This window comes from Hirundo rustica, chromosome 4 (genome assembly GCF_015227805.2).
Source record: "Hirundo rustica isolate bHirRus1 chromosome 4, bHirRus1.pri.v3, whole genome shotgun sequence".
Taxonomy (NCBI): Eukaryota; Metazoa; Chordata; class Aves; order Passeriformes; family Hirundinidae; genus Hirundo; species Hirundo rustica.
This window is the reverse complement of record NC_053453.1, coordinates 29,165,646-29,182,276: the sequence shown is the minus strand read 5'-3', so window position 1 is coordinate 29,182,276 and position 16,631 is coordinate 29,165,646. Positions and strand designations below refer to the sequence as shown.

The 16,631-nt window shown below is 38.6% G+C and overlaps 1 protein-coding gene across 2 annotated transcripts in view; it reads right to left on the bottom strand.

Moving 5' to 3' along the window:
• The window catches only part of PDZRN4 (PDZ domain containing ring finger 4), a 236,764-nt gene that overhangs the window by 98,066 nt on the left and 122,067 nt on the right, over positions 1–16,631 (bottom strand). The window contains exon 1 of one of the 2 annotated variants that reach the window (XM_040062122.2): positions 208–514. The exons of the other annotated variant lie outside the window; for it this stretch is intronic. Within the exon in view, the coding sequence (XP_039918056.1) occupies positions 208–276 (69 nt within the window). The 5' untranslated portion in view covers positions 277–514. Of the gene's footprint in view, positions 1–207; positions 515–16,631 lie in introns of those variants that run through there. 2 annotated transcript variants of the gene reach the window in all.

Here is a 16,631-nt window from a genome sequence, read left to right as displayed (position 1 = left end):
AAGTCATCTGAAGGGGGAGTGGCATACGAACAGAAAACAACAGACAGCCAAAATACTAATAATTACCAACCTCCCCCCAAACAATTTCACTAGCAATTTTGCAAAGGAAGGAAAAAAGGCAAGGCATAACAAAAGCATCTCTACTGACTGTCTGTAAAGCACACACATATTTACTCTGGAGATGCTGGTAATATCCTCTGCACTCACCTGTGAAACTTCATAGAGCAGTTTGTAGTGCTCCTCTCTCTTCTGAAAAGTGCACAGATTGCAGCCCATCCTAATAAGCAACACAAGAGCAAAGCCTCTAATTTCCCCAGCACTGAAAAGCAAATGCACTGACGGGGAATCACCCTCCAGACTTGTCTACTGTTTTTCATCAGTCACTCCAGCCCCGAAACACAGGCACGCCACTGTTAGCTGGAAGCACAAGGCAGGGCAGTGCGTAGCAGCATGCTCTTCTTCCCTTTCCCTAACTATCTTACACTCACGTATACACACACAGAGTTTCGACTCAGTTCATGGCAACACTCCCCCTGCCTCTGCATCAGTGCACATGACTACACAGATTCCCACTCATGAATATTAATAGCGTCTCATTGATTATTTATGACAGAGCGTGTTAGCAGGGAGCGGTGTCATAGCTGCTGCTGATGACAGATGAATATTCACTAATTAAGAAGCAAATGTACTGTGGTTAAACAAAATTCACTTGTGTCAATACCAACTCTGTTTATTAAGGTTAGAGAGACTAAGCTGCATGCATTTCACCCGCACTCATCTTAATTTTTACAGTAATTGTGAGACTAATTCATTAATGGAGGTGGGAAAAGCACAAGTCAAGACTTATGTTAGGTCTCCACCTTCTGCAACAGGGATCACAGAAGACATTTAAAATATTTGTAAGCATTTTAGGAGAGTGCTTGTTAGGAGAGTGCTTAGGAGCTGATGTTGCTAAAATTTTAAACTAAAGAAGGAAGGAGAGAAAATTAACCCAGATGGCTATACTGAGAGCTCCAACTCTGACACTGCCAAATTTAGCCAAAATTCTACTGCACTAATAAAAGGTATAATTCCATAACAATTCATCATGCATATAAAGGATACATGGAAATGCAGGTGTGCCTGATCCAGTGCTTTTTACTGTTTATTAAATAATCTCACATTCAAGTCTCTTTCTTGCATATATAACAGATTAATAGTAATTATAACCCAAATTTCTTAGAAACTCAACAGATACACCCTCTCAGACCCCCAGGAATCAAAGCTATTATTTTAGCATGTTGTTATATTCTATTTTACCATTTGTAAATTAGATTTTAATAGTGCCACAATTCTCAATGTGTGTATAAAGGAAAAGATGCATTTAAAATTAAACTAAACCCACATGTTAAATATTAAGGCCAGTGGAAACCACACAATTCAAGGCTGACATTGCACATCATGTAATCCAATGGTAGGTATGCAAGAAAAAAGCCCAAGCAAAACAGAATAGAAAAAGCTAAAGTTGTTTTTTATTAAAAAAAAAAAAAAAAATCTTTACTTTCTCAGCAACTTTGCTCATAAAGAACTGTATCAAGTGCTTGTTTCAAAACAACTTTAATCTGGAGAGGGTAGCAGGAGGATCCAAAGCAGAAATAATTACTTGGAAACCAATGAAGCCAGTTAGTTAAGATTAACACTGGGCCCTAAAGAGTTGCATTTACTAAGAAATCACGTCTAGCTACTATTTTTTTTTTTTCTTTTTTTTGGTGCAGTTTCCTAAAAGTGCTTTGTCAAACATTTAAAATCAATAACAGGAAATTATTCTAATGAGCACTAATTGATAAGAAATTGGCTTTGCATCTAGCAGCATCTCAAACACCAGCAACACCGAGTAGAAAGGAGATCAACAATCATGTGCTGCTTATCAGTTCAGCACCTTGGGATATAATAATCTGATTTTCTGGTCCTAATTTTACCGAATAGACAGAGTAAGAGCCAAGCAGAGAAACCCACAGGAAAAACTGGACCATTGTTGCAAACTCTGCATAGTAGTAAAGTTTGCTAGAACCTTTAGGTAAATAATAAATAGGTTGAGACTAAATCTTAATTAAATTTCATCTCCTTTAATAAATGTGCGGAGTCAGGAAGACTCAAATAATGACCATTAACAGAGCAAGCTCTTCCAATACCAGCTTCTAGCACTGTTCTGAAACAGAAGAGTAAGATTAATTTTCATTTGGTGGAAGAACCTGAACAGGCAGGTTTGGTCATGAGTTTCCTCCAAAGCCCAAGGATTTCAAAGATGAACCATGGAGGCAGGTCCATCACTGTTAGAAAGAATCAGCCTCTGTTCTAATCCTCCACACTCACACAAAATGCTGTTCATGCTGAGAGGTTTAAACCCATGCAGCAAACATCAACTCAATCTTTGAAGGTTTCTATATTGTGAGGTGAAGAAAGATTCTCAGATGTGTAAATTTTGAACTTAGGAAAGTCAGATCAATGAAAAAGACAACAGTCATGCAAGGACACCCATGCCGTCTTTCGATGAAAGCGTTCTCTTCTTCCACTGACACAACTTCTTCCTCTGACAAATACACAGTTTGAAAGCCAAACTACATTCTTGAAAGGAAACATTATTTACCCTGATATATTTTTGATAGTTTCTTAAAATTAGTTCTTAAAAAATCAGGGGAAAAAAAGGACTTATTATTACAGGATTCCAGTCATATACAAGAAACAACAACAACAACCACCAATAGACAAAATAAGCAATGGAAAACTACAGTTAAGCTTTCAGCATTTTCCCCTTACAGTGTCTATTTTATTTTGTTCTCTCTGGTTCTTTTGTTTACTTCTCTGGCGACAGCATAAGCTTCTCCATTAATTTATCAAGTGCCTGCCCTCTGCTCATACAGGGTAAAAATGTTCTGTCTTCTGCTTCTGCAACCATTAATGAGCACAGTCTGAAGGGCTGAATAGATTTATTAGAGACGGAAAGGTGTACTTCCAGGTTCCTGAGCTCCATCTAAAGATGCAAATTTGATCTTACATGCGGTCAAAATACTAAACTTTGTGCAGCACAGAACAACATTCAAGGCAAAACTTGGTGGAACTATTAATTAAAAATAAACACATGATGTGCTTCGGTCAAGTTGAATTTGACATTGGTAAGAAATCAATTTCTTTCTTCCCCTCTTCCTCATCTTTATTGCCCTCCAGCTTTTTGTAGCTAAAGGGATCAAAAAGGTACAAAAACATAATCGGGTCACTTATGTAATTCAAAGATATTTCAACAATTCAATGCTTTTCTTAATTGTGGAGTTAAAAAAAAAAACGACTAAATCTAAAATCATAATTTACAGTCAAGCCAGCAATCAGTAATGCAAATGGATGGAGTTTAATTTTAAGAGTTACGACAAAAATTGTTAACATTTTCAAACAATGTGCCCTTGTTTAGGTCCCCTAATTAATTTTAAGTGTCTAGAAGATGACTTACATTTGGTATATAGTTACCTCACTGAGATATAGCAATGTCTAATTATAAGCACCCATGCTTGAAATTTTATCATTACATAAAATTCAAGACAATGACACTGCAAATCAAAGACCACTCACTCCTTTACATCTTCTTTATCACACAGAAAAATGACACATAATAAAATATAATATCCATTTTAAGTGAGGATAGTGAAGCTGTTGGTCCAAACTCAGTGGTGAAACTCAGTGAAGCATATGTGGAATTCCAAATTTTCTTTGTAAACTCTTGAATTCACACTGTCCTCCTAAAGTACCAACCCCACAGCATTTACTACATAAATTTTGAGGAATTCCCAGAAATCTAGCTCACAAAACAGATGGCAATGCAATTTATAGTCTAAGGGCTGAATAGCTATAAAACAGAAGTATCATAAGAAAAATGGAGCTGGAGAAAGTTTTTGCACATCCCCACTGTTCTGAAAAAAGGCTTGAAGTAATAAAGTTTAACCTGAGTCTGGGGAGATCTATTAGTCTGTTGGGATATTTAATGTTTTTTTATAAAGTCTCAGCTGGAATCAGGTGATCTTATGCATCAGTCAGTTTGCATATTAAAAAAACAAGGAATCTTCCAGAACTATGATTGTAGAGAAAACTTCAAAACCTTCAGTAAATATAACCCAAAGGCTCAGAATTTGCAAATAAGCTAACCAGCTAGAACTCTAAAATAACAAAATGTATACATTAATCAGTAGGCTAAATGAAGGTGTGAACTATGGAAGTACAAAGTCATTGAGACAGGCTTAGGCTTCAATAAAATGGATTTTTGCAAATATAATAAACGAGAAAATCTTACCACAATCCCTACAAGATACATGAAAGTCTTACTCAAAGTAAAAATGCTGTATGTTTTCTACAGTCATCAGAGCATACTTAAAAATGCATGAACATAAAAACTAAGAATTTGTATCTACGACAAAATGCAACATTCTTTGGAACAATAATTTAGGAAGGACATTTGTTTAATCTCATATCCTTTACCACAGCTACCAAGTTGTCATGCATTGGTTAAAGTCACAGCAAAATTAAAGGTGGCAAAAGAAGAGGCAGGACATGGAATTCCTATGTTCTGTATTTCCCAGGAGGACTGTAATTTCTCTGAAGACTATTTAGGCCTGTCTGACTGTAAATCAAATGGGCTCCATAACTGGAATTTTCCATTGGGCTCAAACGCCTCCTGGAAGGCAGGGAGCACCCATAGCACCATATTACACAAGTCCAGTCTATTGATATCTATTGATCATTTTTCCCATCCATGATTAAATTGACATGGGATCTATGGGATCCTACGGGATTTATGGGATTCCTTGTCCAAAATGCAAATACCTGTCTAAAGTGAAATGGAAAGCAAGTAAATGAGGAATCCTCTCTGCCACAATTGCTTACAATACAAGTTCTACTTGTTCTTTTTGTTCTATACAGGAAAAAAAAACAAAACAAAACAAAACAAAACAAAACAAAACAAAAAAAAAAAAAAAAAAAAAAAAAAAACAACAAACAACAAAAAACCACCACCCTGTTTTGACCCATTTATCAACCAATACAATGTGAATCAGCTGGCTAGCATTCTTTGGGAAAAGCACAATTTGTTTACCACATCTACTAGCCAAACTTCAGACTGCTCAGAAACCTTTTTTCTCTTTTCTTTCTCAAAGTGTGATTCAGGATATTGTTTCCCCATGTTTTTTACTCTGAGTGGCTTATCACCCTCAAACTGCTGCCATAATAATTAGGAAACTATTGCAGAAAACTAGATGATGTCTAATACTGAACTTTAAGGCCTTAGGAATACATAAAGGTTGGTGTCAGGACTTTGTTAACATCTTCTAGAAGCACCTTGAGTTTCTCTTGACTTCCTCTATCTCATCAGTTAATTATAAGGAATTATAAGGAAACTATCTTACACTAACTTCACCTTTTTTAAACCATATGATCATGTGAAACCAGGCTGATGGCTCTTAACTGCACTAGAGAGTTTTAACACTATGGAGTACACAGAGTAGAATTACTCATAAATAAGCTTGAAACAATTTAAAGAAACAAGGATTAATCAGGATATCCAAACCTAAAGTGTATGAAGAAAGTTGTGGGAAAAAACCCTCTGATTATAGATGAATTTAGATGTGAAGTCCCATGTCAATAAACATTAAGTAATGCACTTAGGGAACACTGCTAAAATATTCAGAGTCATGGTCTCTAAAGTAATTATATCTACTCAGAAAATAGATTTGGTGTTGTGGATAGTTTCCTCGAATTGCCTGAGGAAAAGACTAGCAATGGAGCAAGAACTACTGAAACTGCACAAACACCAGAAATATCCATATTTTATCTATACAGCCAGCAGTCCTGGTCTTTCCATCTCTAAATAATTTTAAGAAAATGGAAGAGCTATGAAGCACAAATGAGAAATACAGATAATAGTTCTCTTTCCATGCATCTTCCACCTTTATATGTATTCTCCTGATACAGAACACATTCCTTCCAACATTAAACAATGAAATAATAAGATGATACATTTAAAACAACAAAAGGAAGCCTGGAATTTTTTTCCAAGAATTTGACAGTGGAGTGCATTATGGAACCTCGAGGGAAGCAAAGAGGAGAAAAGAGTTCAAATAGGTATTAGACAACTTTACAACAGATAACTGTTCACTAGCCATCTACCTGCCTAGGAAGCCAACTCCTGGGAGCTATGAGAGATAGAACAGCTCTGAGATTTCCCTCCATGCATCCCCTTGCTGATAACTTGCCTGTGTTTATTATTTTCCTCTTCAGAAATGTAATATTGGCAACATGATCCCTTTACTATTTTAATTCTAAAGCTCCAAATTTACCAGTTTTTGCACAAAAAACTAGAATATCTCTTTAACAGAAGATTCCTTAGCTAATGTTAGCTGCTAATACAACACAGAGTCCAACAGCATTAATGATCACGTAATGACTTTGAACTTCAAACACATATATAAAAGTACATTTTATTACTGTCCTAATCAGTTTCAAAGCTTTTCAAGCTACATCTGTTTAAAAAAAAAAAAAAAAAAAAAAAAAAAAAAATCCCAGCAGCTGAAGATTATATCTGTGGTTTTTTTATACCTGTGTGGGAAATAAGGACCATTTGGAACTGAGATATGCCAAGTTCAGGTCCAGATCAAACAATGGCAAATACCAATGAAAAGCCTCAATGAGAAACTGAACTCACAATATAAAATTAATTCAAGTGCTGAAGCTACTGTGACTGGTTCAGAGGACAAGAGCAGTGGTGAGGAACTCCTTGGCTCTGTTCTTTCCTCTGATACCTGCATCATTAGAAAAGCTCTTCTTTTTACATTCTCATAAAATAAGTAACACCAGTTTTGCAAGGGTGTCAATTCAATAAGCCTTTAAAGACTTTAGAGAGCTTTTCAAAGAATGTATTATGGAGGGCTGTTACACCCATCCAGGTTCTGCTGAGGCCACCCTTGCAGTCTCCAGCACTCAAATGTAATTAACATGTCTTGTGTGGTTTCTCAATTAAAAGTTTTACGTTTCATACTGCTAATCAGTACAGAAGTACAAATTGAAAAATTATTCATGGCTTGCTAAAGTCCCTTGCTAAAAGTCCCTTTGAGTGTAAGTGCCATTAGTTCAATAAATCTACAAGAGTAGTTTTGGTACACCTGAATATTTCAAAAGTGAAGACACTGTCATGAATATGGCACAACCAGTACAGAGACACATTTACCAATATGGACATGGCACTGCTCACTTTCAAAGCTCATACAAGTGACAATCTGGAAAAACTGTCAAAGGACACAGCAATAAAAATTCTGTCTTGCCCCATATAAATAGCCTCCTATGCCCAAGAAGAATACACCAGGATTAGGGAAGTTTTCATTGCCTTGAATGGATTTTCATGGTATCAAAGCTAAAAAGGAGAACTGTATTGAATCAGGCCGTAAAAGCAGCTGCTTTTCTCCTGCACCAAAGTATAAAGATGTCCTAATATAACTGTCAGAAGCTAACACTACTCTAGTAAAAAATAATTCTGTAACACAGATATGACCTATGTCTCTAAAGAAGTAGCTAGACAGAGGGGAGCTGGATGCTTGTGTGTAACTAATCATGACTTCATCACCCTAAAGACAGTATTAGGTGGTGAATGTGATTGAATCTCAAACCTGGCTTCCAACACACACTTGACAGAATGATGGATGCAGGAGTACACCACACAATGCTGCAAGAGGAACTGCCCACACTACTCCCATGTCTGTCAGCTAGTCAGACTAGCTGAGTTTGGTTTAGACTGGCTAGTTTGATTTAAAATTACAATATGAACTACAGTCAACCCTGTTTATTGACAGTACTAACTGACCACCATAAAAGCAGCACCATTAATACTGCTGTTGTCAGCAAATGCTTTGTAATGATTTAAAACTAATGCAGCTTCCTCTTTAAAATCCCCACAGCATCAAAGGTTTACTTGGTACACTGTTTGTGCTTTCTAAAGTTTAAAATCACTGCCAATGCACCTGCTTTCTTGAAGATCATTAGGTAAATGTCCCAGCAAAGCCCAATCAACCTGGCTTTAGTTACCTTACCGTCTGTTCTAAAAGACTAATGTTATTAGATGTGTCTTTCCCTGACAGTTGCTGGTGTTTGGTTACTGTGGCAGCTGTCAGGGAGGTGCAGGGGTCTTTCTGCTGGATGCTGACCCAGCAGGCTGCCTGGGAACAAGCCTGGTCCCAGCCTCGTGCCAGCCACCCCACCCGTGTCAGGGTGCCCTGAGCCCTCGCGGCACAACAGAGCTCAGCCTTGCCAGTGTGCCCTGCCAAGACCCAGATCTCTGCAGCACTCACCCATCCAGAAACAGAAATGTCAGGTCTGAACTCAGATATAAGGAGTTAAGAAGAAAAATGTAGAAAAAATAAAAAACGTCCTGCAGACCTACATGGATGGGGACAAATGAAATCCGATTAACAATGCCTCTTTTCCTTCTATTTTGATGTCCTGTGGAACAGAAATTAGCATAGCAAATCCTGCTTTATCTCTGAATGAAATTTCAGATCCTTAGTCTGAACCCCTCTTCTTTTTCCTGGAATAAAAAGCCAAAACGAAGATCTTGTCAGCTTCAGAGGGGAGATTTGTCACACATCAGTGGTTTGCAGGGGCGGGTGCCCACCCAGCCCTTGCTTCCTGGCCACAGGGACACCACTGCCATCCAGCCTCTGCTCAGCTGCTGTCACCCCTGTGCTGTGCTTCAGCCTTACTGCAGCTTGCCAGGACTCCTGGATCATCTGAGCCCTCTGGACAGGGGCATTAAAAACTCTTTTGGAATATAGCTTCCTAAAATAGCCAAAGGACAATACAAAGTGGAGGAAAATAATTCAATCATATTAGTTACAGAATGGTGCAAATTACAGTGAAGCACTCAACCTGAGTTTAGAATAAAAAAAAAAACATATGAAACAATACAAACATCAAGATCACTTAAACCTTCAGGTGGGAAGCCAGAATTGTAAAGGCAATGGTCTTACTCATTTTGCCAAGACTGAAGGAGATAAAAAACATCACTGTGCTCTGAAGAAGAGCTGCTTAGCACCCTTCCTCAACAGTAAGTATCAATTGGTGAAATACTAGCAATACCAGTGCAATTCATTTGGGATGAAAATCCTTCCCAACTAAACTTTCACACAGTGCAAATATGCTCTCTCAGATGTTTTGAGTTCTGGATTTCAAAATATGCCCTCCTTGAAATACATGCCTAAGCTCTGTAATGTATTTTGGTTGTCAGTATCAGTCATATATAAAAATAAAGCAAAGTCTAGACCAGAGAAATGTGGTGAGAAGCAAAACAAAAACCTCCTGTTCCACGGATCTTAGTTTTGTAATTCTCCGCTGATGTTCTCTCCAGTACTAGTGCTCAGAAAAGCATGATCCCTAAGGATCCCTTCCAACCCAAAGCATTCTGTGATTCTGTGGTTTATCTCACCTTTCCTTACGAGGAAATGTCCACCATGCTTTGTCGAACAGTGCAATAAGTGCCCTTGGTACCCTTATACATTATGAAGCAAAAAATGCTATTGCTTAAAAATCTTAAAATAAAATTATATCTTTGCAGCATAGATATTTTAGGAGACACTGTTTGGAGTTCTCTAGCTCAAAAGGTTCAAGACCACTTGTACAATCTTTCTCAGCTCCTTCAGTAAGACAGGTCTTGTACTTGTATTTGTAAGAGTTTAAAGATGCTCACAGGCAGACACATACCTTCCCTGTGCCCCCACACCTACCAACTTGCCTGCCCAGACTAAAGCAGACTGTTGCAATATAAAAATGGAGAAACATAATCTCATATACTCCAGAGCCAAAATCTGTACTACTGAACCATTTATTTCAAAAGAAAAACAAGGGTCCTCAGGGCAGGTCGGCCACTGTGGCTAAATCTGTTCACATTCCTGTTTGTCCATAAGAAGTCAGACCCCACCTTTTCAACTCATCTTCAGAGAGGAGAATGAGATGCTTTCATTTACTACAGGGGAGGAAGTAACATCTCTGAAAAATTAATTTACTTATCAAACTTCAAACTACAGGCAGCATATGTGAGCGTTCACACTGGAGGTAAAAGTAGTGTATTTCCAAAACTCACTTGTGTTTTTTAGAGAATTAAACTTTGCATCATGTAAAACAGAAAGGTCTTTTAATAGAAGAGAAAATATTTAACCTTCTCAAAGTCAATGTCTATTCTCTTCTTTATGATTCCTCCTGCAAAGATGTGAAACAAATCACAAGAAATGAAAGGGGGGAAAAAAGGGAAAAAATCAAGGAGAATAACTGATTGGGAAAGGTGAATGCTTTTTCTACAAGACCTTTGCATCTAGTCTGAATGAGTTTCATTTCTATTCAGTTCTTGTGCAGGACACTAGGATTATGTGTATCAACTTAATTCAGTGATAAGAAAATCCTTACTATAAATCCTACCATGTGGGACATCTGTCCGGATCTTGATTATCAAAACAAATGAACAGACAGTAAAGTGTGACATACATAGTATACACTTTACATGATAAATTAGCCCTAGCACAACTGGCACACATACTGTAAGGAGATGTTAAGGTTGCTATGGAAAGCAATGTACTTCCTTCCCCAGCATCTCAATCACAAGTTTTCTGAGTCAATGACTCCTAGCAATAGACAAATTTCTGTAGTTAAACATTATCTGCATATAACACATTCCTTTGTCCCACTGTGGTCTCTTTCAAAAGTTACTGTCTTCAAGAGTGACTTCACCCTGTCACTGGAGTGACTGGCCAGAAGCCCTAAGGCTGTTATCTTCCCCTTCAGCAGACGTGTTAGGGATTTATTGCAATGCTTTAGGGACCCAGTAGTGATGGTCAAATAAATTAGGAAACTCATGCAGTGAGCAACAACACTGTCAGCTCAGGGAAAACAAGAGTCCTGTCTCAAGCTACGGATCTGAATGGAAACGCAAATATTTTTAGCTACCAAAAATTTTGGATGTTATACATTCCTCAGAAATGGGCTGCCATGTAAGAACTGAGGTTTTTCCAGAAATATCCCCACTTTTGGTTGAAATTAAAATTGCAGGGAAGAACTCCAAACCAATGTGATTTCAGTATGCTTCTCATCCAAAACTGTGTTTGGAACTCCTAAAGCACATAATGAGGGATGCATTTAAAGAAATGGAGTAAACACCAGTGAGAATTTAGTAAAGCATTTATTACAGGTATTTCTGTTAACAAGACATGACAATGCACCAAGTGTTCTCCTGCACAGGGACCAAAACACTGGAGAGAATATATTTCTGACACAAGGTGTTCAGACCTACCTCAGAACAGACTCACACTTGCTGCAAAAACACACGACTCTTATGCAGTAACCCAGCAGATAGCCTGAGTGCTTTCTCCTGCCAGAAATCCACCAGAAATTCAAATTAGATTAGCTTCTCTCAGTTTTCTTAACAAAACTCGTAAACACAGCTGTGTTCTCATGGACCTCAGAGGATGTGTCAAATGATCAAAACCCTTACTTAGCTGTTAATTTCTGTGATTACAGAGTGTCTTTTTTTTTTTTTTTTTTTAAAGCTGTGACATACATATACTGATCACCAGCAGACCCAGCTAAGATCAGATCAAAATCACCATGGGAAATGCTCAAGTTTCTCTGTGTTTAGGAAGGACTGCAGAGGGCACTTGTGTCATCTTTCAACTGCCTACTGTAGTACTGTATGAGCATGTTGCAAAAGGTTACAATTCAACTGAAAAAATGAACCACTTAGGTGCTTTCCTAAACGTGTGCTATCCTAATGGCAAGTTAAATGATAAAATAAGAACGAGAAGCAAAGATCTTGAAAAACTGCCATCCTCAGCTGGTTTGTTTAAACCCTCTCTGTATTGCAGGTGAAGATTTATATAAATATCTATTTTCTGTTTGAAAATACTTTTTATTCTTTCAGGTACAAGAAGAAGAGCAAACAATTCTATGAAAGCTAAAGAGATGATGTAAAAATAATTATTTTTAACTTGTACCAAAAAAACCCTGGCAGTAAACTACTTACATAACAACAGAAGTCAAGTTTGACACAGAATTTTTCTTACAGAGGTATCAAAGTACCTCATAAAATCAGGTAAAATTATCACCATTTTATAATATGTGATTAATGAAGAAATCTAGCAATGCTTAGCACTGAAATATGACAAATAATTTTCCAAATTCAGCACCAGTGTAAAAAGTACCAAGAAACCCCATAGTGAGGGAGCTGCTCAGCACCAGGCAGGTGATGGTGCATGCACCAGAGGATGGCATCTAATGAGCTGTTTGGGATAACAAAACCATTTTGAGATTTTTACATACATTGCAAAGAAACAAAAACAGTATGATATTAAATTTGACCTTGAATGAAAAACTCTTTGAGGGGAGCCCCTACAATAAGCTGAAATGAACATATACAATATTCATATACAATGAACATATACATAAAATTCATATAAGCTTCCAGCCAGCAACACAGATCTATGCCATTTTATCACACTTTTTCCTTTCCTTCCTTTACTGTATGGTGAGATTTTAATTTTGCATATTCTGCTCCATACTTCATTTTTCCTACAACCCACATAAATTCTGTGCCTTGCCACAGCTCTGCATTTATCTTCCAATTCATTCATTCATGACTCCAAACAGGTCCCTGATGCTGTGCAGTGCTTTTGTTCATCACATCCTGCTCCTTCCCAGCTCTTCTCTACTTTATTTCCCTTTACCCTTGGCTTGGAGCACAAGCTGTATGAAGAACGACTGAGGGAACTGGGGTTCTTTAGCCTGGAGAAAAGGAGACTCAGAGGTGTCCTTATCACTCTCTACAACCTCCTGAAGGGTGGCTGTGGTCAGCTGGGGGTTGGTCTCTTTCCTCAGGCAACAACAGACAGAACAAGAGGACACAGTCTCAAGCTGTGATAAGGGAGATATAGGCTGGATATAAGGAAAAAGTTTTGCACTGAAAGAGTGATGAAGTACTGGAATGGCTTGGCTGGGGAGGTGGTGGAGTCACCATCCCTAGAAGTGTTTAAAAAAAGACTGGATGTGCCACTTGGTGTCATGGTCTTAGCTGAGGTATTAGAGATGGGTTGGACTTGATGATCTTGAAGGTCTCTTCCAACCTAAAAAATTCTGTGATTCTGTGATTCCCCAGCACTGTTCCTCCTGTGCATCCTCCCAAGAGCTGAACTCAAAAATAATGAGAGGGAAGGGAGAGGAGAGGAGAGGAGAAGGAGAAGGAGAAGGAGAAGGAGAAGGAGAAGGAGAAGGAGAAGGAGAAGGAGAAGGAGAAGGAGAAGGAGAAGGAGAAGGAGAAGGAGAAGGAGAAGGAGAAGGAGAAGGAGAAGGAGAAGGAGAGGAATGGTCCTCTGCAGGCTCCCTATGGCTGGCATATGGGAGAGCCCACCAAAACCTTCAGAGCAGCCTGGGCTTAGCTGTACGTGCCCCTGGGGCGACAGTGCCAGCTTGGGTATTACAACAAGCAACCTGCTTTCCCAGTGCACAGGAAAATAAACCAGGATGCTAGGGCCACAGATTTAATTGATTCTTTTTGCCTTTCACCCTGCCTCAGAAGTCAGTCTGATCAATGCTATTTCACACTCTCCAGTGCAAGCTTTACTGATTTAACCTCTGACTAAACACAGATTCATCGAAGCAGCACTGGGGGAGGCAATATTTATCCTTTGCAAGACACAGGAAATGTCATGTTTCAACTTCCTCCTGGCTTTCCTCTTCTATTAGGAGAGGAGGGGAAGGAGGAATGGGAAGGCAGACTTGCACAGCCAAAGTGAATGCCAGCACTGGAAACTAATGTCATGTATTTATCCACTCATATTAAGTAGGGAAGAGGCAGTCACAGTTCATGTTCCCTTGGCACTCTTGAAATCCTTTTCCTTTCCATCTTCCAGAGTGTGACAGAAAAGAGCAGTTACTGAGAAATGCTGGGGGAAAGCACAAGACCTAACCAATAAATATTATATGCATCCATATCTCTAAAACTCTCCTTGAAGTCTAAGCAAAGTAAATATGAGAATCCCCATAGGAAGTCATGGAAGCTGGCAACTCCTTTCAGAAAGGAAAATAAATGAATTTTCTTGATGCTTCCCTACATTTCTTTATAATCTGAATAAAAGTTGCCAACTAGTGACAGGGCAGAACATGTTCATTTGTCCACACAAGTCAGCCTTTTCCTTGGAGTCAAATGCCCAGGTGCGAAGGGAATCACTGAGCTGCGGCAGCACTGTCCTGCCAGCGCCCACACTGGAGGTACCCAGCAGACACACTCACGAAGAAGTAAGGCTTTGTCATCTTGTCACATAAGGGAGAAGATTTCTTCTTGTACAAAAATTACATCTAGAAGGATTCCTATGTGAACCTGGTGTGAAAAGTGACTTCTGCCACTTCAAGGACCTACTTGTTTCCTCTCCAGCCATTTGCTCTTACTCTTTGTTAGCTTGTTATCTGGATGTACTTTTCTCGAGGACAGTTTCTCAGTTCTGTTCAACGGTGGGTCTATTGCTGACTCCTCTAGTGCCTTCTCCACATAGACTAGATTGTTTTTCCATATGAAGTCAAAGAAAGAAGAAGAAGAACCACATCACAGCTTGGCTACTGTCAATCCTGCCAGCTGTTGATTGAATAGTTCAATTTTGAGCAGTTTTACTGAGATAACATATTCTTAATCACTTCCTATTCAAGGCATTCACCCTCACCACCAGAGACCCAGACATTAAATGCTTATCTGTCACTCTTTTCTATCATTGTCCCTGCTTCCATAGCCCTTACCTTACCTTTCTTAACTTCTTTTTTTATACTTCATGTTTACTTACTTCTTAAAAAAAGAATATAGCATTCTTCCTGTTGCATCTCTCTTCTGATCTTTATGAAGCTCTTTAACTTGGGCATAAATATTCTCTTTTTTTTCTATGCCAAACTTCTGGAGGGGTCTCATTTCTACATCTCCATAAATCTACTTCCTTCAGGGATTCCTTCTTCACTGGGTCCCTCACAATGAAATCTTGACTCCTCCTCTGCTAAAATTGAATTCTGAGTTTCTCAACAGATATGTAGTGACCAGCAACCTCCTGAATCTCTGTCTTCTCTGAACCTAGTACGCTGGAGAACATGAAAGGAACAGGTCTCTTCTCCCAAACAGAACAATTCCAGAATTTTTTTTTTCCAAACCTGACATATTACTGGGATATAATCTAAAATAAAACAGCAAGTGGATGATTTTAGAGACTTAACTAGCACAATTCAGAGCCAGGAATTAGGACTTGCAAGTATTTCTGATACTTTATATTGAACAACTGAAAATGTTTTCACAGAGAACACACACTAAGCCTGTAACTGAATGTGCTGTAATCAGATAAGTTCTCAAAAGCTGAGAGCAAGTGCTTACCATCAAATAATGAAGAGTTTGAAGTCATGACCCTGAGTACTCATAGTTCAATCTCTGGGTGCAAAACAACGACAGTGTGCCTTCTCATTTCCCATGCTAATACCTAAGGTATCACTTCACACAAGTACTAAATTTGCAAAATGAAGCACAAATATTCCTTCAAACAGCACGTGCTTTTTGCAGAAACCCATAAAAATTTACCTGATTATTCACCACATTCCCCAGCACAAACTACCCAAAGCTTCAGCCTGTGGCCCTGCATACATCTGCTCTCTGCTGTGCTAATTGAACCACGGATGTGCTGAAACAGTCAGCTGGAAAAGAGCCACCTTATCTTTGTGCTCCAAAAGAATTTTTAAAAGGAAAAGGAAACTCCTGTTGTGAATTATGAGAATGAGAATCCTTCAAATACTGTTAATATAGTGATAAGAATTACCTTTTATTCATGTCTGTAATACTCCTATCAGCAAGGACTTACCCTCTCTCCCTAAGCTTCAATTTAGGATTTTTTTCATTTACAGAATTACTTTCCAGAGATACATATTAGAACACTTTTTCAAAACAGATAAACACTGCCAAAATAATTACTAAACACATCTTTCCCTGCAAAGCCAAACAAGGTCTCAGTTCTGAAAACTTGTGTTATTAATGAATGGCACACTGCTGCAAACTAATTGTATGTAAAGCCAATGGGTGCATGTTTAAGAATTTTAATTACCGTTCCATGATTGCTTTATATTCAATACATAACATAAAGGTAACACAGCCTTTATGATGATAAGCCGTTTAATTAGAAAGCCAAGATAAGGAAAAAAATGCCTTTAAGTTACAAAATTTGTTCACACTGGCCAAGTGATAACTTGAGTGCATGGCTTTCCTTGGTATTTTAAAATACAAAAAGCTAATTCTACCCAAACCTTTGTTTCCTCACACTACTTGAACTGCTTTATCTGCTATTTTCTTCCCTCTCTTAGGGTGTCGGCAGCACAGTTTAATTGGATCACAAACCTCAATCTCTGAGCCGGTGCGCGCGAGCCCTGCGCTCCACGGCCAGCGCGAGCCCCCCAGCGAGCTGAGAGCAGCCTGGACTGCGCGCTGGCCGCGGAGCACTTACCCTTTCAGCAAACTGTCTCGGAGGATGGCCATTGATTTCCTAGTTATTATGAACATGAAATTATTGAATGAC